This window comes from Taudactylus pleione, unplaced genomic scaffold, assembly GCF_031769625.1.
Source record: "Taudactylus pleione unplaced genomic scaffold, aTauple2 ptg000037l, whole genome shotgun sequence".
Taxonomy (NCBI): domain Eukaryota; kingdom Metazoa; phylum Chordata; class Amphibia; order Anura; family Myobatrachidae; genus Taudactylus; species Taudactylus pleione.
This window is the reverse complement of record NW_028284439.1, coordinates 12,665,845-12,689,656: the sequence shown is the minus strand read 5'-3', so window position 1 is coordinate 12,689,656 and position 23,812 is coordinate 12,665,845. Positions and strand designations below refer to the sequence as shown.

General features: G+C 42.7%; 1 protein-coding gene across 1 annotated transcript in view; it reads right to left on the bottom strand.

The window, feature by feature from the left end:
- The window catches only part of FNDC3B (fibronectin type III domain containing 3B), a 371,317-nt gene that overhangs the window by 52,813 nt on the left and 294,692 nt on the right, over window positions 1-23,812 (bottom strand). The window contains exons 16-21 of the mRNA XM_088452330.1: window positions 22,822-22,893; window positions 19,579-19,697; window positions 16,446-16,551; window positions 13,698-13,870; window positions 9,257-9,370; window positions 3,905-4,054 (exon numbers count right to left, since the gene is read on the bottom strand). Of these exons, the coding sequence (XP_088308456.1) occupies window positions 3,905-4,054; window positions 9,257-9,370; window positions 13,698-13,870; window positions 16,446-16,551; window positions 19,579-19,697; window positions 22,822-22,893 (734 nt within the window). The remainder of the gene's footprint in view (window positions 1-3,904; window positions 4,055-9,256; window positions 9,371-13,697; window positions 13,871-16,445; window positions 16,552-19,578; window positions 19,698-22,821; window positions 22,894-23,812) is intronic.

The window sequence follows — 23,812 nt, the reverse complement described above, 5'->3', positions numbered from 1 at the left end:
TACCTATTGTCACAAGGAATTGTCCCCCATACTTCTGCATAAGATACATTATTTATCAAGCAGTGCAGCAGTGTTTTCACTACTGTACTACTTGGTTACCAACGGCATTATTGTAACTTTTACAGTAAAATAAAAATACTCTTCCCTTTAACACTGCTATATTATTCAACCATCTGCAGAGTGCCACTCGCACACCACACATCTCTGGCAGCTTGCTGCACACAATACTATAGGTTCCACCTGGTGGCGCTGGACTTGCACCCGAGCAGCACTAGTTACTGTACACCCATGTATGGAACTAGACACAACCTTTTGGCGGAGCAGTACTCGCTCTCTTTATGTTACTTGCACAATCTCCCTGAAATGGTTTACCAAAAGTAGGCATGTATTTCAGGTATGTGCACACAGAGGTAAATATGAGTTTCTCTTTCCCCATGACAGATACTTGGGCAGCAAGCATCCCGATTCTCTGCTGAACCACTAACCTGCCAACATTAAAGCTGGGTACAGACTACACGATCCGTCACACGATATATCATTCTGTCATGGATCTGAACGACATATCACATGGATCATGCAGTGTGTAAGCCTGATCCGTCTTTCATCACCTTATTCCATCTGCTGTTCTACACTGGATCGTGCAGTGTGTTCGGTGTGTGTGAAGTATGTAGCAGGCTATGGGGGAGATTTATCAAAGCTTGGAGATAAAGTGGATACAGATAAAGTACCAACCAATCCGCTTTTAACTGTCATTTTACAGTTTACAGGCTGTGCTTGAAAAATGACAGTTAAGCTGGGCATCAACTATACAATTATCTGTCAGATATCTGTCCAATCTGGCTGGTTGGAATGAAAACCTGGTAATGTATGGGAGCAAATGACAATCGTCCATTTGCTCACAAACACTGGAAAATAGCCAAAAATGGTCATTCAGACAAATTGGTTAAAACACACAAATGTAACCAATTTGAACAATTTTATTTTGTCCTTTTTTCAGTGTTTAAAACCATATGATCGACTGTCATTTGCTCCCATACATTTCCAGGTTTTCATTCCAACCAGCCAGATTGGACAGATATCTAACAGAAAATTGTATAGTGGATGAACAGCTTTAGGAGCTGATTGGTTGGTACTTTATATCTCTCCACTTTATCTCTCTACAAACTTTGATAAATCTCCCCCAGCAGCTGGGTGGGGCTACTATTCACTGAGGGCGGGATGCACTATACTGAACAATGCAGTTTTAGGAGGTTTGGACCGCAGTCACTATTACAATTGGGTCGTTGCCCGAAGTGGAATACCCCTAGGCTCTTTATTTTTTCTCACAATTTTTGACAATGCCCAAACATTTTTGCAGAAAATTCTTTGGGTCTTTAACTCTCCTTAATTTTTGTCTTGATAACCTGACGATGATTTATTTATAATTCTAGTTTGACGACTCAGAATCTCTTGGCTCTTCTTTTGTGCAGGATCGCTGACCCCTCTCCTATGTCTTCTTTGTATGTTTTGTTGAAATATTGTGCACGACTATGTCTTTCAATACCCTAAATTTTGTAATTTTACACTGCTGTTAATGTTCTCTCTCTCATTGTTGTTAGGGACCTTTTCTTACAACTCTACGAAAATCAATAAATATATATACATTTTTAAAATGTACATGCATACGGCATTAATAAACGCCGCTAAGCATGCGATCAGTTGCGGGACGCATCGCATCCAAAATGCAATGCTTGATGGATCCCACCCTGAATCAAAGTTTCTCTCAGCACTGAGGATAGAGGATGCAGTGTCAGTCTCTAACACGGACACACTGCAGTTTGCTCCAAAAACAAAAGTGCAAATGAACCTCAGAAAGCCCCACAAAAGTATTAGGAAGAAAAAAGTGAAAATTCCGTTCACAGGTGAAAGGGTCTCCACACAATTTCCCAGCAGCGGTCCCTCATCCTTACACCCACATCTCCTACTAACCCACAGAGTGTAGAATGGGAATCTGAGGAGGTTGTCAGGTCTGTAGCATCGTTTAAGAGAGGTGAGCTAAGCGAACTACAAATGGCAAGGGTAGCCTTAGCAGGTAGGGTTCCCCCTCCGAAGTTTCTCCCTGGAGTACAGATTCTTCAGCTCTCCTCAAAAGGAGATAACCTCAGATGACTTGGGGAGAGGAAGGCCCATAAGGGACTACACCCAAACCCCCACAAAAACACACACACACATAACTGGCTCTTTCTTAAGAATCAATCCATACAGTGCAGTCAGCATCTATAAATGTGTTGAACTAGGCCCAGCACCTACTCCATTCCTATGGCTTCAAGATCCTTGCTAGAGAATAGCTGAGTTCGATCAGGATTAGTGTTGACCATTATGTTGGAGAGGCCACCACTCCATGGATATATGGCAATTTAATTGTGGGAAATAAAAGGAAGAGATACTGTGTTTTTGTTCAAAAATTGCTTTTTTGGCATCTAAATGAAAAAGAAAACAGAGGAGCCTGCTGCAATCCTCTAAAATACGCGGTAGGGACAGGTCCTCACTAATGTAGCAGCAGACAGAAATGCTTTCACGTGATAAAACATTATTTCTACAAACCATTTTAGCCATTCAAGGAATGGAAGTTGTGGAACATTACTTTACCTGTAAGTCCTGTTGAGCTACAGCTGGTGGACAAACATAAGGCAACACTCTGGGGTGTGGAGAATAAGTCATTTTCTGGTTGTTAATGGGTGATTAAGTCATTGTGCCCAAACTACCATTTGATCGTGCTAATGAGGACTTTGCATGTCCATAGAAAGGGACCATCTTCTGTCACCGCTCTCAGAGATCAGCTCTCTCCAAGCTGTGGTCATATAAAAATACTGAGTATTGCGGATGCTCTGATTGCTCATGGAAGAGGACTGGTGGGAGTGTGAGGAGAGTCCTGTCAGATTCACATGCAGCATGGACAATCTGTAACAAGTGCAGTGTCAGGTAATTGCACACTGCTTATTGCAGTTGGGTGAGTCAAATGAGTGAAAGCTGACAAGTGACTGGCTGAAAATAGCATATCATTGCTAATTTCACTGTACTAATGACAAAGGAGCGGATTCAGACCCGCTCGCTGTGATGCGAACGCTCGTAGCTGGCCGATATTTGCAATCTGCGCATGCATCGCAATGCGCGTGCGCGAACCAGTGCGAGAGATCGGGATGCGTTTGCTCGCTGCACATAGACTGCTCAGTAGAGTGAGTGACAGGAGAAGCTGTTTGTGGGTGGTGACAGGGGCTGGCCACTGGAAACGGGGAAGTGGAGGTGCGAAAGCAGGCGTGCCCAAGTGTATTAAAGCTGTTTCAGAGGCGTGCATAATTAAAAGACAGCATCATAGTACACGTCACTTGGTGGGATTTCACACTAAAGTGATCACAGTGCTTGTGCCAGGGTATAGTCAACCTCAACCGTTGCGATCGCATCCAATGGTGCTCGATGTACCAATGTTTTCATGCACTTCCAGGAGATGACGTGCGCAGGTGGGCGTCTTATGAATGGCTGGTGGGGGTCTGCATACACTAATTGATCGCACGCCAATACATAGTGGGCGTGCTAATGTCTTTCCGTGCGATCGTCTGCCTTGCTGGGCATGCGCTAGATTTGCATACGCAGAGTGCGAGCGAACGCATCTAGCGACCTGGTCTGAATGAGCTCCTAATCCCATGTGAAAGGTGGAGGTTATTTCTACATGACTGATGTTTTTTAAGTTTACGCATCAGATATGCATATAGGGACACTATGACAATTTACTGACAAGTTCTGTGTGACATATCCGTCCTGTAAAGAACACATGTGGGAGGGAAAAACGATTTCTCTGCAGTCATATAATATATGTAGGTAATAGGAAATGAACAGTCACTGGTTGTCAAACAATGCCTCAACACACCTGAAGTCTGCAGCAGTATTGTGTTGCTGGTATTAGATCAGACATATGAAAACAAGTATCAGAACCACTGTAAACTAATTCTGGGGTATCCTCTTCTTTTGCCCATTGTAGTCTGTATCCTGAGATGTCTGCCCCGTTGCTCTCTGGACTCTACAAAGGAGAAAAAAAAGATGAAATCTCCGTTAATAAAAAAAAGTGAGTGTGGAAGAGTTAAACAGATTTCAGTACTTGAATGGCACACTGATAATACAAGCGGCAGCACAAGTGCCTGCTACATTACAGGCTTCCATTTCTTCCATCTGACACTATATAAACTCAACTCACGGTATAACTAAACAATACCTAGTGCAAGCAATTAGCCATTACTATGCTGTGTGTGACAGCATGATCTTTAGGAGAAAGCATTTACCTTCCACTTGTCATTTCAGCCTAAAGTTAGTCACAGAAAATATGGAGGCAACACCTCAGCAAGGTACCTCAGGAAGAGTAATTAATGAACTGGCAAATGGCAGACATCAGGCCAAATGCAGCTTTTTTTACACTGACCGAGACTTTAATTCAAGAACATGATAGATGTTAAGCTCTTCTTTCACATCAATGTGATAATAGCGAGCACCATTCTGCGTATGCACAGAGGGACTTCTGGGTAATAAACTTGGAAGTGCCTCTAGCATTTACCTAGCGCAAAGGACAGATCTTATCGGGAGAGCTGTCCTCTGCGATTTTAATAACATTTCTAAGTACGTAATTGACAGTGGTATGTACCTGATAAATGGCAGGATGTAACGCATTGCGAATGAGATGCTTAGTACATCCCGCCCTTAAATCATTTAAAAATGATGTGATGCGCACAAATGAAAATCAAAAGAAAAAGTGCTAGGTGAGAATAAATAACTAGTGCTCAAAGGCAGCAGCCTTGCAACTGTATGTACTGTATATAAAAAAAATAATAATAATTCCTGGCCATAACGCCAAGTCAAAGGGGTAAATTTACTAAGGTGACAGTTTTTAAGAAGTGAAGATGTTGCCCATAGCAACCAATCAGATTCTACTTGATATTTAACTTGCACCTTCTAGAAGATAATAGCTAGAATCTGATTGGTTGCTATGGGCAACATCTCCACTTCTAAAAAACACTCACTTTAGTAAATTTACAGCAAAGTATTAAAAGTGTTGATATTCCCATTCACCAGTGTTATTCAGATACCCCTGACTCAGGCTTCATGCAACCAGTCATTTGGCCAGAGGAACAGATACAACATACATGGGCTTCTACACCTGATTTTACCCAAAAAGCAGAGACCAGTCACTGCTCTACTCTAAGATTCCTGTTAGAAGCACTAGTTATTACCCATTGCTACAAAGCCATGTAGAAGTCAATGAAAAGTGGCTTAATTATGGAGAAATAAGATTCATAAAAGAGAAAGAAATGGCATGTGTACTTTATATTTTTAATGATAAATAAACCTTAAGGATTTTTAGTAGTTTCACCTACACATCTTGTTGTTCCAATCACTTAGGGCAGGGGTGGGGAACCTTTTTTCTGCCGAGGGCCATTTTGATATATATAACATTAAATGCGGGCCTGGTGCAGGCCACACGCCTCAGTGTGATGTCACACGGGGGCGGGGCTACAATCTCCAGTGATTACAGCAATGCCTGGAGCAATCTGAGGAAGCTCTGGGGAGCTGTAAGAGCAGCAGTGTGACCATCTGAAGTGTCCTAAGGACGCTTCAGGCGGCACGGCTGCATAGATTCTGGCTGCATGGTGCCATTCTAGGCACCCTGCTAGCCAGATGAGGCGAGCAGTAAAAAGCTCAGGGGGCTAGTCCAAATGATTCCGCGGGCCTTATACGTTCCCCGGGCCTGAGGTTCCCCATCCCTGACTTAGGGGAATATTTATTAATTATCGTGTTCTAGACCCGTTAATTAGAATTTCTTATAGAGAAGGTGTTGCTGAATTCTGCAATTAAGAAATTAATTATAAAATGGCTCCCATTTATATAGTGTGTTGCTAAAGGGGATTGAATGTGTGGCTACACACTACATATATCATAGATCTACTTAGCTGCTATGGTTTTACACTGGCAATTACAACTAGCTTCATCTAGTTAGAAATAGCAGGCTTCCTATGCAGGAGAAAACAGCTCCATGAGTTAGGTGTCTAACTGTAGTGTATGAGGTTGAGAGTTTGAGTCCTGAGTATCACATGCTCAGTATTGTCTGTTTCAAATACAGGCGAATTTAACTGTAAGACAAGGTGCACACACATCACACTATTACTGATAGTTAAGTGTACGAATAAATATATATATATATATATATATATATATATATATATACACATATATATATATGGTATAAGAGGATTTGTGCTCAAATAAATATACAGTACATACATACATACGTACACACATACATGTTGTGAAGTGCGGCACTTTGAATATTCCAAGCAACTGCCGAGGTGCGTGCCCAGAATGTAGGTAACAGGCTGGTATCCCAACACTAGGAAAGGTGGCACTCGTCAGTCTTTTTGATCAAATTCAGATTGTATTAAACCAGAAACCAACGTTTCAGGCCTACCAGGGTTTTACACCCTGAGGAAAAATAATTGAGAGAACAATTTTTTTCTTTTTAAGTGACCTATCATTGTAGTCTCTGCTGGTGGCAGGCATGTAAAAAAACATCTAAAATGACTTTCACAGTATCATCGCCCCTAAAGCTAGTGGGGGCAAAGTGGCCCCTAGGCCCCTGGCCATTCACTTTACAGTTTCCTATACTGTACACAACAGTGGGTTTTTGTGTGTGCATGTATTATTCATCCCAGTCATTGAGATTTTAAGTGGCTCTTGCACTTCCCTATTTGGTGTTTGCAATGTATATTTCAGTACCAATATAGGTATACAGCAAGCATTTTAAAGAACGGTTTTCATGGGGCAATATTTTTTTTTTATTTGCTCTAAACACCATCAACCCTAGTTGTGACTCTGGAAGTGGCAAGACACCATCTCAGAGTAGCTTCGCCTAATAGGAAGGGGGGGGGTCGTGGCGTGGGCGAAATAGATATAATTATGCAGAACAATGTAGCGCTTTACTGTTATATATTGTAGATGTTTCACTATTTTCTCGCACAGTATAATGTAACTTTTCATTCTGCTTGTTCAGAATTTTGCATTGTCTGAGAGCAATCATATATAACAGAGAAAAAAAAAAAGACTCTTGGTTTGGGGCACTGTACAGTGTAAGTTTGCAGGTACATATAATAGCACTTTGAATTAATATTAATTATTTTGACCCTATCGTGCAATTAAGGTATAAAAAGACATGAGAGCACCATCTCCTTGTGATGTGAAAATGGGTCATCCAACCTAGGGCTAATACCTGAGGGGGACCTAGAAACGATTACCACAGATAAATCACAAGTAGGGGACTAGCATTAGGAAAAGAATTCGCCATGCTCCTTACAAATCCTCTTAAGAAACAGAACAATAGGAGTGAAGGGTAAGATTAAACTATATATACTCATATATAAAGGTCCAGACCCAGAACCATAAGGGTGACAATTATTGACGTATTGTAGGTGAGAGGACAACTCAGTAGAGAATAAATAAATACACTACCAATTTTTAACTATTTAGACTCAAATTATTTTAGATACATCTCATTAAAAGTTACGTTTTAAATAAATTCATTATTTCATAAAGAGTGCCCCAAACCAAGAGTCTACTTTTTTCTCTGTTATATATGATTGCTCTAATCTGACTCATGGGTGCACCCCCAACTCAGTAATTTTCAGCACGCAATATGAAAGCGTCATTATCCTTCTCAAGTTGGCTTTGACATGAAATAGTGGGACTACAATTACCCCAAATCCAGGGAAACTGACACCAAAGATACACAAACCAAGGTTTGTCTAGAAATCTCCAGTGCGGGTTCAAAACAAGTTTATTGTCTGAGAGCAATAAGTGAGCCTAGGTTCAAGGAGACGTGTACAATTCTGAAGAGGCATATTGAGAACACCTACAAGGACTGAGAAGGGAATGGGATTGAAATACCGGCGGCTGGTATTTCTGTTGAAATCCCAACTGCGGAAGCCCGCCAGGAGGAGATCCCGACTGGGGCTGGTAAGTATCCTGACCCTCCCCTCCCCTTCCCCTAACCCTCCCTTGGTGGTGCCTAACCCAAAACTGCCAGGGTGGTGCCTAACCCTAAGTCCCCCCGGGGGTGCCTATACCTAACCCCCCCTTCCCGCACCGTAAACCTAAACCTCCTGGGGGGTACCTAACCCTAACCTCCCCCTAGTGGCGCCTAACCTCCCCTTTCTCTAGCCTAAGCCTAACCCTCCCTGGGGGATGCCTAACCCTAAGTCCCCCCGGAGGTGCCTAAATCTAACCCTCCCCCTGCGGCTAATTTCTAAGACGCCCTGGACTTACCTTGATCGGAACAGCGTCCTTCTGCATTCCGGCATCGGGATTAAGATAACCGTCTGTATTTCAACGCCTATCTTAAGTCCCGTGTCGGGCTTTAGCAGTCATGATTTAGACCGGCGGAATCCTGGCCGGTCTAAAAACTACATCCCCTGAGAAGTAAGCGCACACAGTGCATTGCATGGAGAGCACCATATAGGTGTATCTACGCAAACCCCAAGCAATTTGAAATTCCCATCCAGTGCCATTCATAAATAAGGTCCTCAGTGATTCCACATCAGTTAAAGTAAATTAACTTGCCATTCCATCATTGTAACATTGATTACAGTGCCCATTGCCAGTATATTAATTTTACATTTCTGCTTTCATATATTTTAAGCAGTCTTTACGCCGGGATGGGTACGGGATTGCCAGAGCTCGGGATCCCGGCGGTCAGAATCCCAACGTCGATGTCCCGACAGATTTAGAATACCGACACTTATTAGTCAGTATTCTAACCCTCCACCTCTCCCTAACCTAACCCTCCCTCTCCGATGCCTGAACCTAACCTCCCCCCCCTAGAGGCTAAACCTAACCTCTCCCTCCCCGCAGCCTAAACCTAACCCTCCCCCTTAGTGCCTAACCCTAACCCTCCCCCCAACCCCGCTACTTACCTTCGGGATTCTGGCGGTCGGGATGCCGGTGCCGAGATTCTGACAATTGTCGGGATTCCGGCGCCGGCATTCTGAGCACCGGAATCTCTGAGGTTGGGATACTGACCGCATCCCCTTTACGCCCTCTTAAGTGTTATCAAGTGAGTCCAGATTACTGTTCATGAAATGCATCTTACCAGTAAAAGTGTACTGTAATGCAGTAAAGAAATACATGCGTGCATCTGACATCACCAGTATCCCAATCATACTATGAAGGCAGACACTCATCTTACCTCCCAGCTTATATGTACACATGTGTCAGAAAGGAATGTCAGCACTGGAGGCCTGCACTGTGCGGGTGGTCCTGCTGCCGTCGTGATATCTGTGGCATCTGAGTATGGCCCATACTAAAATACATTAAGTCTATGTTAGTTATATACTCTGATTTAATATACATTACAATATATGCTTGGCCTACAGTAGGCTCCACAAAGAGAAATTTTATGAAATACACCAAACAAAAGGCGCCAAAATCAAAACTTTAATAGCAGTTAGTCATTGTTATATAGCAATACATGCCAGTAATTTAAAAAAAACAAATATATATATTTTGCTGGAAGGCTAATATGCCATAAGAATATACCAGTACGAATGCAAATGTAACACCAGATGCAGATAACTAATTAGTGCAGGAAAGAGTGAGCAGTGAATGGGAATCTAATAAGCAGGTATGAATTGCACCAATGTGTACTGAACTCCACACGCCTCTGTTAGCTCAAATAAGAACTATAGCTGGATCATTATTATTGTAAAATGTGTAGAACACCTTGCATGGGTCGTCAGAACAACTCCTTTTACTCAACCAAATAACTGGGTATGTTTAATTATCTGCTCCATTGATTGTCAAATCCAGTAACATATAATCAGGTTACACCAAGCTGCTGTTATTGTTAACATATATTACAGTAGCATATATTCAAAGCTGCATTTTAGTATAGCCAATTTAAAACAGAATGAAAATAAATGATTTGTTCAAATAATATTATGACTTCCTAGTTAGCATCGCTAATATAAATATATATATATACATATATATATATACACACACACACACACACACACACACACACACACACACACACACACACACACACACACACACACACACACACACACGAGGGCAGATTGAAAAGAAATAAGACTTGATTTTTTTATTCCAAATCAAGATGACTCTACAGAATCTCAACATTTTTCTTTTTCAAATTAGCGTCCTTCACATTCAATACATTTTTTGCAGTGTTTCAACAACAATTCAAAGACGCGCAGCAGACTGTTATGTGACATGGATGATCTGTTTCCGCGCAGTTGTTTTTTCAGGGTTGGGAATGCCCTGAAATCACAGGGCGCTAAGTCCGGGCTATATGGAGGGTGTTCCAGTGCTGTCCCATTAATTTCAGTCAGTGCTGCCAATGCAACAGCAGTAACATGTGGACGGGTATTGTCTTGGAGCAAAAACCACTGTTTCTACAGCAAGTGTGGTCTTTTCTTCCTCATGGCTCCATGCAAATGGGTTTTCCGGGCTTTTGCATAGTAGTCACCATTAATTGCCTGTCCACGGGGAACCCAGCGCTGTAGGAGCATACCATGCGCATCAAAGGACAGCAGAAGCATCACTTTACACGCCGAAAGAATCACACAGAATTTATGGGGCAGAGGCGAATTCGCGTGTCCATACACTGGAATGTTGTTTGGATTCCAGATCATAATGACGAATCCACGATTCCTCACACGTCACAATCGATGTCAGGAAATTGGGTATCCTCTCCGACATTTGATCAGTGGGCCTGATTCAGACGCGGTCGCAAGCGCTGAGCGCTCACAACCTGGACGATGGTGGCCCAGAGCGCATGCGCACGACGGAGCCGGCTCCGCCGTGTGCATGCGCAAGACCCGGATAGCAACGGGCAATGCGTCGCTCGGGGTCTCACACCAAAGGGGGCGTGCTGTCGATGTTGAGTGACAGCACGCCCCCTTTGGTGGGCGGGCCGGGGTGTGGCTGCCCAATTGGAGGCGTTCCCATGTGAACGCCTACGTTTGGGGGCGGCCCCCACTGACATCACGAGTGATGTCAGTGGAGAGATTTCGGCTCTGTTAGAGCCGAAATCTCTCTGGGGCTTGCGGCAACGAGACCCTACCACAAGGGTCTCGTCGCAAGCCCGATGGTCGTGATGGTCTTGACCATCGCAACCATCTTCCTGGCCGCTCGCTATAGCTGTGGGTGGTCAGCCACAGCTATACGAGCGGCCAGGAGGCCGTTCTAAAAAAAAAAGACCGGCCCTGATTCAGAGCGAGCGGCTCTGAATCAGGGCCAGTGTTCTTTATGTACGATTCAACTCGTCATCGCATCTGCTCTTCTGTGAGCTTTCTGGGTACCCACCTGGCACATACATTATGCATTTTCAGTTCCTATGTCACAATATGCTGAACCCTTTCGAATGAGATGCCAAGTGAAGCCGAAAGTTTGCATAAAGTTAACCTTCTGCCATTTTGCAACATCTCTGCAGTTTTGGAAATGTTGACATCTGTAACTATGGTGGATGGTCTCCCAGAACGCGCTTCGTCAGTCACTCAAAAACAGAGGCAGTCTCATTACTTTTCAATCTTTCAATCAGCCCTCGTGTGTGTATATATATATATATATATATATATGAATCTAAAGTTCACTCATTACACTCATTATTCTAATACATCGCGAGTTCTGTGCTAATTAGACTATTATATACACGTGTGTCACTACTGTGCAAGTGGTACTGTGCAATTCCAATATACTCAGTGACACTAATTGTGAGACCTCTATTGACATTCCAGCTTCTATAATAAGAAAAAGTCTTATGGACATTTCCTACTTGATTCTAGAGATGAGTGGCTCGGTTGTGACTCGGTTCATTTTGCCAAATTAGCACAAGTTTGGATTTATCTTATTGATTATCCAAAACATGTGAGAGCCAGATAGCCAATATGATGCCGGTTTTGATATTCGAACATAACTGAGTAAAACCGAACTGCTAATCTCTACTTCACTCATCTAGGAGTGCAAGCTTACAAGCATTACAGTATCTATAGTGATATGTTTTATACGCAATCCTGTATGTTGTTTTATACAATACAGTGATTGGTCAGTTCACTGATCTGTTGTTTCGTATCCATTATTTGTTTTTTATTTCTTTTCTTTATATTTATTTCATATGGTTTTTGTATCTTTTTCTATTATGTTACTATGAGCCTGATTCAGATGTAGATGCAGAACACACAGCAGCTGTGTCTCTGGATGCAGCTGCTCTGTATAAATATTCTAATGCTGCAGGAGGCAGCTGAAGGAAATGATGACTCTTGACAGCATGGCAGCTCCGAGTACTGCATCCGGAGACGCAGTATTAGATCATCATCATGACTGTCGGCCGCTATGGTTGCAGCTTCAGGCCATCTGAGAAAGCCAAAGGCTACTCAGAATGGCCTCGGCACTCCCAGAAAACAGGAGCAAACCCCCCCCCCCTGGCACTGCACATTTGGGAGGTAGTAGGCATCCTGTCATGCAGGATGCCGACGGTCAAAATACCGGCGTCGGAATCCCAAAAGCGCCAGGATCCCGGCTCCAGTATCTCGACCGCCGGCATCCCGAAGGTAAGTATCTAGGGTTAGGGGGAGGGTTAGGTTTAGGGAGAGGCACTAGGGAGAGGGTTAGGCACTAAGGGGGGAGGGTTAGGTTTAGGTTGCAGGGAGGGAGAGGTTAGGTTTAGGCACCGGAGAGGGAAGGTTAGCGTTAGGGTACTTACCTTAAGGGAGTCGGGATTCTCATTGTCGGGATGCCACTGTTGGTATTCTGACCAGCAGCATCTCGACCGCTGGTATCCCATACCCAACCAGCACTAAACGGCTCCTGTGAATGCGCAGTTCACCCATCATCGGGTTAGTACGTAAACCATTGGGTTTATGTTCCTGAATATATCTGCCTATATTTTATATGGCATCAGTCTATATCTTGTTCAGGCTTACTACTCGCGCTGCATTTCTTGTATTTTTATGTGGGGTTGACAGATCCCCCTTTGTTTCTGAAGCTGCAGCATGAAGATGTCCTGTTAGCATTTGAGCTCAGCAGTGAGCCTAGGCATTGGGTTATTCCCTTTTTAAGTAGTTCAAATCAACATAAATGTGAAAAACATTTTGCTATCACTCAATGGATGGGATGTACTGTACTAAAGCCTGCAATGCGGTCAAACTCCAGTTTTGGCCGCATTTCCATAAGTACCAAGCTCTGACATACGATACATTCCAGAGCTTAGACCTGGCGGTTAATGCCATCTTTAGATGACGTTACCCAATAGAAGCCTATGGGCTTCTTTACGCATTTTCCCCTGAAGACGATCTCGGATCCCTCCCATGAACCCCCACAGCACGCTCTTCATTCTGTGCATGCATGTTCTCTCCTCCTTGCTCTGGAGATAATATATTAGAGTAAATTAAACAAATAGCATTTAAATAGAAAATAATATGAATTAAAAGAATGGTAAGCACTTAAAGTACTTATGGAGACATTGGATGGATATAGTAAAACTCAAAAATAAACAGTCAAATTGAACAAAGTAGCAAGTATGTCTAATGATGGCACTGAAGGATTATACCAGAAACTGTGTGTGACACATTCATTTTCATGAAGCAATGAATAGAGCAACTCACTCCTCCGTCATTCAGAGCTCGTACTCTGAATTGATAAGTGCTTCCAGGAAGTAGATCACTGACTGTACACTCCAAGTCACAACCATGATAGACCTCAGTGGTATGTCCTCCAGGTACACCGAGCTCTAAGCTGTACTCAGATACCTGACACCCAGACTCCGTCTCAGGGGCATCTGAGGAGAAAGTCAGAGCAATGTAATCACACTGAAGAATGACTGTTGGAAGCAAATCATATAATAATAATGCCTTCTAAAACCAGGATACAGGACAGTTCTAGCAATTTGCATGGTTTACTGAGCCTGCAAGACTTCTGGGAGCAGATCCTGGAATTTGTAAAAGATAACATAGGCACTTCTGTGTCATACAGCCTAAGAGGTAATATTAAACTTGAATTATGCCAACCCATCTCAGGCCCTTATAAGTGAAGTCCTGTTTTACATTCAAAAAATAAATTCCAGAAGGTGGCTGATCCGTAGAACTGGGATAACTTGCCTCATTGTGTTCTTCCCTATCATATAAGAAATGGTTTTAACAACACTGGGCCTGATTCAGCTTGGATCACAGTTGCTAATATGCACGCAATCGGACAATTGTTGCATTCTGCGCATGCCTATGCATCGCAGTATGCCTGCGCGAACTGGCCACTGCGATCGGAACTGCGATCGCAGTGATTACGCAGACCCCTCGCAGAGTGATTGGCAGGTGTGTCAGCGCGTTAGCACGCAGTTTAAGGGAGTGCAAAACGATATATCTTGCATCAGTTTGTGGTTACATCGATAACTATATAATGTAACCATATCGCCTGATCGTCCGGTAGTGCGTACACACTGCACGATCTGAGGGGATCGTTAATGAGATTGACAGATCTTCCTGCATGTACAAAAGATCTTAAGATGCAACGAATGACGTTGCGGGAGTGCGCATAGTGCGTACACACTTGATGATTTGAACGATTTGTCGTTCTGATGCTTTGGAATCGTCCGAATCATTCAAAATATCGTCTAGTGTGCAGGGTCCTTAACACGCTCTATTCACCCAGGTGCATCCTGCTCACCCAGATCCAGATCTTGCAGAGACTTGCTCCAGAGCTAGGCCACACTATTCTATATAAGCTCTTTCACCTCCAGCTAGCCACCATTTCTGCAACTACAAAGCTATAACTTGGTTGGGTATGTGAGATGTAACATAAACCTTACAGGGTGTACTAGGATGTATAACTTCACCTGTTAAAAGGAAACCTTGTACTTTTCATAGAAATAGTGATTTGTGCCCTGTACTACAACGTTCCACATTACCCAGTACATGTCTGTTAATAATAAATAATAATAATCAAAATAAAAATAAGAAACATAGGGCCTGATTCAGAGCCAGACGCTCTGACCAGACGGCTCGCTCTGAATCAGGGCCCTCCTACATGAAAATGGAGCGTCCTCCTCGACGCTCACATAGCTGTGGGTGACCACCGACAGCTTATGCGAGCGTCCATGATGATGGTCGCGATGGTCAAGACCATCGCGACCATCGGGCTTGCGACGGAGACCCTGCGGTAGGTTCTCGCTGCCACAAGCCCTGGAGTGATTTTGGCTCTATCAGAGCTGGGTCTCGCGCATGCGCACGACGGAGCTCCCTCCGTCGTGCGCATGCGCAGAGGGGTAACATCGACCCGCTTGCGAGCGTCCTGCGCTCGCGAGCGGGTCTGAATGACCCCCATAGTTCTTTAGACACGTCAAAAATAATTTCTGTACGATTTATGGAAATAATTGAACAAGTTTACACTGTGGGCCTGATTCAGCAGTACACGCTAGTGCACAGCTGAACGCAGATTCCCGATGTTTGGGAATCTGCGCAGGTGCCAGACCCATTCTGCGCATGTACAGAACTGGTCTGCGATTTTGCCTGCAAACTGGCAGCAAACTGTCAGTGATTGACAGTCTGCTGTCGTTTGGGGGCGGGGGCAGTGACAGCCTCCATTGGGGGGGAGGGAAGAGGCCTGGATCTCCGTCGGGTGACAGAGATTTCCTGGCCTCTTCCTCTAAACTGCTGCGGCCGGCTGCGAGACCTATGGGTCACCGCAGCCGGCCGATGGTATGCAGATTGTCCGATGCTGCGTTGAACAATGCAGCTCGGATAAGTAATGCACAGGAGGCATGATGCTTCCTGCTGCATTACCATATCTGCAAGGATCACAATTGCAAAGCTGCCTGCGTGCATACATCATATCTATAGCCTGAGTGCAGCTTTGCATTACAATCCTTACAGAATCAGGTCCTGTGTTCACTGTATGTCTTCAAACTTGAAAAATAATAAAAGATAATCAAATATCTAAGAATAATAGAATAAAATATATAGAATAGTATATAATTAACATAAATGATCCAAATGGCAGTAAACGTTTGTGATTGTTTTATTAATATTTGGTTATGTATATATACACAGTGAAGGAAGTTCTTTACTGGACTTAAGCATTATGCCCCAGCAGGCAATTCATTGCTTCATTAGTAACTAGTGATATCACTAAGCCGTGAGATGCAAACTGGTATTACTAGTGATGTCACTATTAGCTGCCTGCATCGTGTGCAGGGGATACTGTAGGTACACTGTTTATTTAGTTTTCATTTCTGTAGTTTTTACACAAAAAAATGGAAATAAAACACATAATGATATAAAACACAGCACATAATGATTTCACGTTTAATACAAATAAACACAGCTATCAATACTTCAAACAAGAACAAAGCAGTTACCTACCCCATTGTAAGTAAACTTCTTTGTGCTTTGGTTTGCCTACCACTCTTGGTGCTGGACAAGGACCTGGTGCTACACATAATGTGCGAATAGGTTGACTCTCAGAACACTGGGGAAAATATAGAAATAGAAGACAATTACTCATTAAACCACAAAGATCTATGACACATTATAGTGTGAACTGCTGATATAGTGACAGTAAACAGTTGTTACTGGCATACGGAGCCCACTACATGTAGAAATGTCTTGGTTTTCAAAAGACTAAGGGGGAATTCAATTAGACGGGATAAAGCAAAAACTTAAAGTCAGATAAATTTTCGCACAATTCGCGTGTTTTGGTGTTATATTTTTGTGTCTTTTGTTTATGCGCACTCCCGTTTTTCGCACTATCCAATTAAAAAACACACGAAAACGCATTTGCACAAAAACTGTGAAAAGTAGAGTACATTTTGGGGAAATCTGTACCCCATAAAAAGGCTAACTGACATCAATTTAGAAATGCAATGTTTAAAACACCTGTCCCATCCATACAAAATACCTATCCCAATACTTTAAACCTATTTCCCACTCCAAAAATAATTTTTGCCTAAATTGTCAATAGGGGGAGGATCCGAGGGGTTCTGAACCAAGTCCCCACATTTTTAAGCAAACAATAGGGATTTTGCACAACTTTTCACCTGCTCAATTGTGAAAAAAGTTTGCTGTATTTTGTCTATGGAGAATTCGCACGTGCAAAAACTTCAAAAACTGGATTGCACGATGCACATATTTTTGAAAAGTTTGTACGCGCGAAAACTTTTCACCAAACCGTGGCTATTCGTGGCTAATTGAATATGGACCTAAGGGGGAGAGATAAAGTGGACAGAGATAAAGTACCAACCAATCAGATCCTAATCAGATCCTGTTACTTTATAGTCTGTGCTAGAAAAATTACAGAAGATAATTGATTGCTGTGCGTAACTTCTCCACTTTATCTATCTACAAGATTTGATAAATCTCCCCCTTACACTAAGTTCATTGTGTTCCTAATTATTCCTAAATGCATAGAATGTACAGTTTTTTATAAATTAGGACATTACTCTTTCTTGCTGTTGATGTCAAACAGTTTAAGTATCTCAAATATGCTGATATAAAACAACAATTACAACAATTTAAGTGGTTCCTATCATTATCTTCTTCAATATCTTTGCTAAAGGTTAATTGTATCAACTGAATTACCCTGGTCTTGATACAAATTGTCTACTACCATCCACTGAGGAGCTACTGCTATTTGTAATACAAGGTGATAAATGCTTGGGATCCACGCTACACCAGGCAGCTGATAACCTGCGTGATATTCACCAATCACAAAAGTATAAGTGCACAAAAATTTGAAAATTGCTAAAAGCGCTCTAGTTAAGGTACATGGTGTAATATGTCTAATTTGTCCAATAAGCATAAAAGAGTCTCAACAGTCTTATATTTATATAGTCTCTTTTCGTAGTTTAGTCATCGTATAAATTTCAATCCTGACCCTTCTGTATGATCTAAAAAAACCTGGTCTCTCCACTTGGTTTCCACACTATTACCCCTCAGCGTCAGTGGCTCATACAAGGAAAACGCATATAGTGTAAAACCATTTACATTTATTTCAGGTGCTGTATCCTGTGATGCTACCAGCCAGAACCTAACTGTGGGAAGGTATTGCTTAAAACTGTGCCTTTCATAAAAGGTCCCGGATAGTACGCGACCATTGTTTATCTATGCTATGCTTTGAAATACAGGTTGAGTCTCCCATATCCAAAATGCTTGCGACCAGGGACATTTTGGATAACGGAATATTCCGTATTTTGGAATATTTGCATATAATTAAATATCTTGGGAATGGGACCCCAATATACACACAGAATGCATTTATGTGTTATATACACATTATACACACAGCCTGAAGGTCATTGTATACAATATTTTTAATAATTTGTGCCTTAGACAAAGTTTGTGTACCATCAAAAATCAAAGATTTAATTGTCTCAGTCATGCCAAAATGATTCCGTATTTTGGAATATTTGGATATGGGAGACTCAACCTGTAAATGTAAATGGTTTTACACTATATGCGTTTTCCTTGTAGGAGCCACTGACGCTGAGGGGTAATAGTGTGGAAACCAAGTGGAGAGACCAGGTTTTTTGAGATCATACAGAAGGATCAGGATTGAAACTTATACGACGACTAAACTACAAAAAGTGACTATTTAAATATAAGACTGTTGAGACTCTTTTTCTGCTTATTGGACAAATTAGACATATTACACCATGTACTCTAACTACTGCTATCTGTGTCTGGCTAGCTGTATACAGGAAACCTATTAGCAGCACTGGTCACTGGAGCCTGCGTTAGACAGATGCTGCATGCTGGACACTATGTCATTAGAGCCAATTGAGGTTGGATCCAGCGTGCTGCTATACGTCTTGGTGTTGATGTCTGTTACAACAATATTAATCTATTACGGCAAGTAATATGCTGATGTTTAGTAGGTTCCGATTTATGTTCACAATTGGGACTGGTTATATCAGCTGACACTGTCATGTAGCATTTCGCTTGCAGATACACCTGCAGTTGCACACAGAATATAGGCATGCTACATATCATTTTAATCAGCAGAAGCTACTTGTGCGTTCTATTCACTATTCCTATATTGCTTTGCAAATAAGACATATTTGAAGGTAAAAAGTTGCACAAAAAGATGATTAGCGCTACCAAGTCACGCCACGACATGGCGCAACTAGAACTGTTTAAAGCGCAAGGAAGTAAGATGTATGTGGACACATCTGCACAAATTCCCCATTGTGCTATTCTGTTGTATACAGGTGCCCTGCATAAGTTTTCTACCCACAGATTGTTACTTTTTAGTATACTCCTGGCAAAATGATACGTGATCATTTTTATTTTCATTAGGTCAATTGTCTGGAAGCTTTTGTGAACAATTACTATAGTTTTAATCAAAATCAACTACATTGTAGCTTGTTTTTAAAACAGTTCCTTCAAAACCTTTAATTTTTAACTTATTTTAAAGTTAGAATTAAAGATTCAGAAACAAAACAAAAAACATTGTGCTCACTGAGGTAGATGTGGTAACCAAACAGGAAGCTCTACCTACCTGACTGTGTCCCCCGGTGCTGATGGAGCACACGCGGAGTTTGTATAAAGTGCCCGGTTTCAAGTCATTACAGGTATAATCTGTTGCAGATCCACTATATGCTACCTTCCATTGTGTTGCTGTAAAAAGAAAACTTATTATCATAATGTAATGCAAAATATTCAGCTTTTACAATAGTAATTAACGGAGCGTGAAAACAACAACAAGCACAATAAAGGCTTCTTACAGATCACAAGCTACATTAGAAAAATGGCACTTTTATTTATGAAAAGGCACTGGCCAATTTCAGCCGGAAAGTGAATTTGAAGCTGTAACTGTCGGATTAATAACCACAGGACCAGGTTCCACTTTAATTCCCATTTTTCCCTGCAATACAGATTGCCAAAGAAATTGGCCATTTATAAAGCAACTTCAGCTGCTGTGATAGCGGGTGAGAAGAGCACGTGCCTATTGAAGTGCATAGTGATTATCTGACTGTCAGCCATTATTAATTTACAGCACATGTATATGCATTGGCCACAAATTACTGCAGTACAATACAGTATAGGCAAAAGAACAAAGCATGAGGTGATAGCTCTTGTGTATTACTATAAGATATATTTGGTAGTAACCGCAAAGTGTCAATGAGTAGCTGATGATGTGCATCTTGTGGATCTATTGACTTTACATTTAATTTTATTTTCCTTGAATCCAAAGCTCAGGAGAGAACAGAACTTTAAGTTGACCTGTTTCTTGGAATTCATTAGCGGTACACGAGCAATCTTAGCCGAGTAATTGGTAGGAAGTGACTAGACCGCTGTATTCCATCCGGCCTCTACTGTGGCTCATTTATGTGTGTAGTGCTCCCTAACATTACCCTGTCCTTTCCAGAGCTTTCACATTAATGAACTAAAATGAATATACACAGCCTGTGCGTTAACTGCTAAACTGAGGTGATATCACATGAGCCGAGATGAGCGATTTATAATGTCAGTGGATTTTTTTCCAATCAGTTTCAAAATTATATACATGCAATTAGTGGAATTGTGAACAATAGAAACAAAATTTGTATCTTCCTTTACAAAAATTTATAGACAAATAATTATATCATTTATGTCAGATATAATTTAATGGAGGAAAACTACAATACAGAAAAAATGTTGCCACATTTGACTGGATTAATACACCTCTGCATTTTAGAAACCCTATAGGGTAGGCTAAATTGCACCCTCTGCCCAGGGGCTTATCTATAATGGGTACATGGTGTGCTGTGTACACGGATTCCCGGGTCCAAGGAGGCCCATCCCACATACACTGCACCCATTCATTCAATACTTACCTCATCAGTGTCCTGGGTCAGCAGGATCAGCGCTATACAAATCAACGGCAAAATGGCGAAGCATCAATTTTCCTCGTTTTTTGCGCATGCACAGTAGGTAAGTCACCAGGAAAGTGGCTGCCGTGCCATTTCCCCCAGGACCTGCACATGCGCAGTAAAATCTGGCACAGCACTAGAACCTACTAGTGCCCGGAGTCTACTGCTGCGCTCAGTGTGCTGCCGGCGACCAGGTCCCAGGACGGAGACTGCCCACGGGTCTCCTCCTCTCTTAATACACCCCTGCCTCTGCCTATTATTTGTTTGTTAGATACAGGGTTTATCTAACAGTACCAGTAAAGTAATAATGTTCTCTCATAGGTACAATGTAACATTCCTAATTTACACCATCACACCTAATCTACCCTCCGTATTATTGGAGTCACCTGTACTTATGCTGGGTACATACTATACAGATATATCTGCAGATGATGGTCGTTCATACACACTGAGCGGCCATCATCTGTGTCTGCCCGCAGGTCCCGGCGGGCAGGGGGCATGTCCCACCCCCCTTCCCGCGGCTGCCGCTGTGTGTGTACGGGCGGTCTGCAGACATATCTGTTCAGCACAGCCAATGCGATATGTCGGTGATCGACGACATTCACCGACATATCGTGGATACACACTGGCCGATGTCCAGCAGATATATTGGCCGATCAATTGATCGGCCAATGTATCTGTCAGTGTGTACCCAGCTTAAGATACTGAATAAGATCTTACTAAATAACATCATAGATATTATCAGATTTAGATAACAAGAAAAAGCCTAGAGCCACATAAGGAGTGACTGGTCTGACAAATTTTTTTTATACGAGTGACGTCATTACAATGCTTCTATATACGAATATTACTGTATGTGAGCAGTAATATGCAAGTTGGTGTATTCTGAATCCAGACAAAGAGCATATTTGCAGCAGGGGTAAGATTGCAATCATCGTGTTTAGGTTTGGACCTAAGGCAGCTGCCTCATCATCCTACCCATAAACCTGGCCGCAGGCACTTATTACATTAAGGAACGTTGTAACTAAGGAAACACAGATAGATTCAACTAGGGGATCTGAGCACAGCATCTATCTGAATAAAGACAGAAAATAAACATTTATATTGGTGGTATCACCTCAGCTACATATTGTATATATTTGTGAATTATATAGGACCAGGTGTACAGACATTAAGGACCTCAATCAGAGTCGGTCGAAGCGGCCGCACGGTCGTACGTGAAAAGGGGCCGGATATGCAAATGATTCCCTCGCAAGTTGCGTCCCTAAGTTCGGATCGGTAGCTGGCCGACCAAGGGGAGGAAGCGGCCGGAATTAAAAAAAATACGCCCCCTTCTGTACGCATTGCATGTCATCTCCGGGCATATAAGGATTAATTGAGACCATCGGGAACCATCGGAACTGGTCGTAGAGCTTAAGGTTGACCATACCCTCTCTTAAGCTCTACGATCATGTCAGTGTAAAAACCTCCCATGTCACATGTGCCATGACGCTACTTTGTTAATTATGCACTCCCATAAACCGTATGCACTCCCATAAAACGCTGTTCGCATAATTAGGCACGCCTGCGTTCGGATCTCCACTCCCCCGTTTTCAAGCACCTTCCCCTGTTACCACCCACAAACACCTCATTCTGTCACTCAAACTACCGACCTGGCTGTGTTCAAGGAGAGAGAAATTTCTGATCGTAGTGGCTAGTTTGCGCACGCGCATTGCGAACTTTACGCATGCGCAGTATAGCGAACATTGTTGGCGTACGACCGTGTGGCCGCTTCGAACGACTCTGAATGAGGTCCTAAATCTTTATCCCTCATCTGTTTTCAATAAGCAATTTACTTGCATAAAAATAATTCTCTAAAACATGATTGGAGTGCTTACAGTAAAACACACCTTCAGACGTGCCTTCAGAAATCTCCAAAAGGTATTTCAGTATTTCTGAGCCACCATTGTCTTCAGGAGCATCTGAAAGAAAGATAGTTATATTATGTACCGCAGGATGTATAAGACACAGCACTTAGCTCTCCCTGCTCCTGCTAATAGCTCCTTTCACAGCACTTGTTTGATGAAGAGCACCAGTTGGCTCATCTTGAGAAAAGAACATTACTTAGCACTGATTGCTGTTATACCAACTGGTCCGGCGTTTTCTTTTATATATCTAGACACAAATATTTATATAACCAAAATCTGAATAATGTCAGATGTCTGTGCTTTAAATAGCACATATATTGAGTACGGTAAATGTTGAAATTGTACTACACAATTAAATAAAAATCTATATGGTCTTAAAAACTCAATTTTACAATGCATTTTGAATTGCAAAATACAGGAACAGTACACATAGATGGAATCGGTATGAAATACCGGCTGACACATGACCGGCAGTTCGATTCCCGGCAGCGTCAGTGCGACAGATGCAGAGATCCTGGCAGCAGCAGCCCGACAGCGCTGGAAATCCCGTTCGTCCCTAGGTAAGTACAAACTAACCTAACCCTCCTTAGGGGTGCCTAACCCTAACCTCGCCCCCCTCTGCCTAACCCCAATCCCACCTCTAAGTGCCTAAACCTAACCCCACCCTTCCCCGCTGCCTAAACCTAAGTCCCCCAGGGGGGTGCCTAACCCTAACCTCTCCCCGGGGGTGCCTAACCCTAACCCCCCCTTCCCCTAGCCTAACCCTAACCCTCCAGGGGGGGATGCTATACCCTAAGTCCCCCCTTGGTGCCCTAAACCTAACCCTCCCCCCGCGGCTGTCCGCTCGCGGCGCCCGGCATCCCTTCGATCGGATTGCCGGGCGCCTGTCTCCCGGCGTCGGAAAAATTACAGGCCTCTAGATTTAGACGCTGGTCATTACACCCTCGCCGGGATATGACAGTTGGGAAGCCGG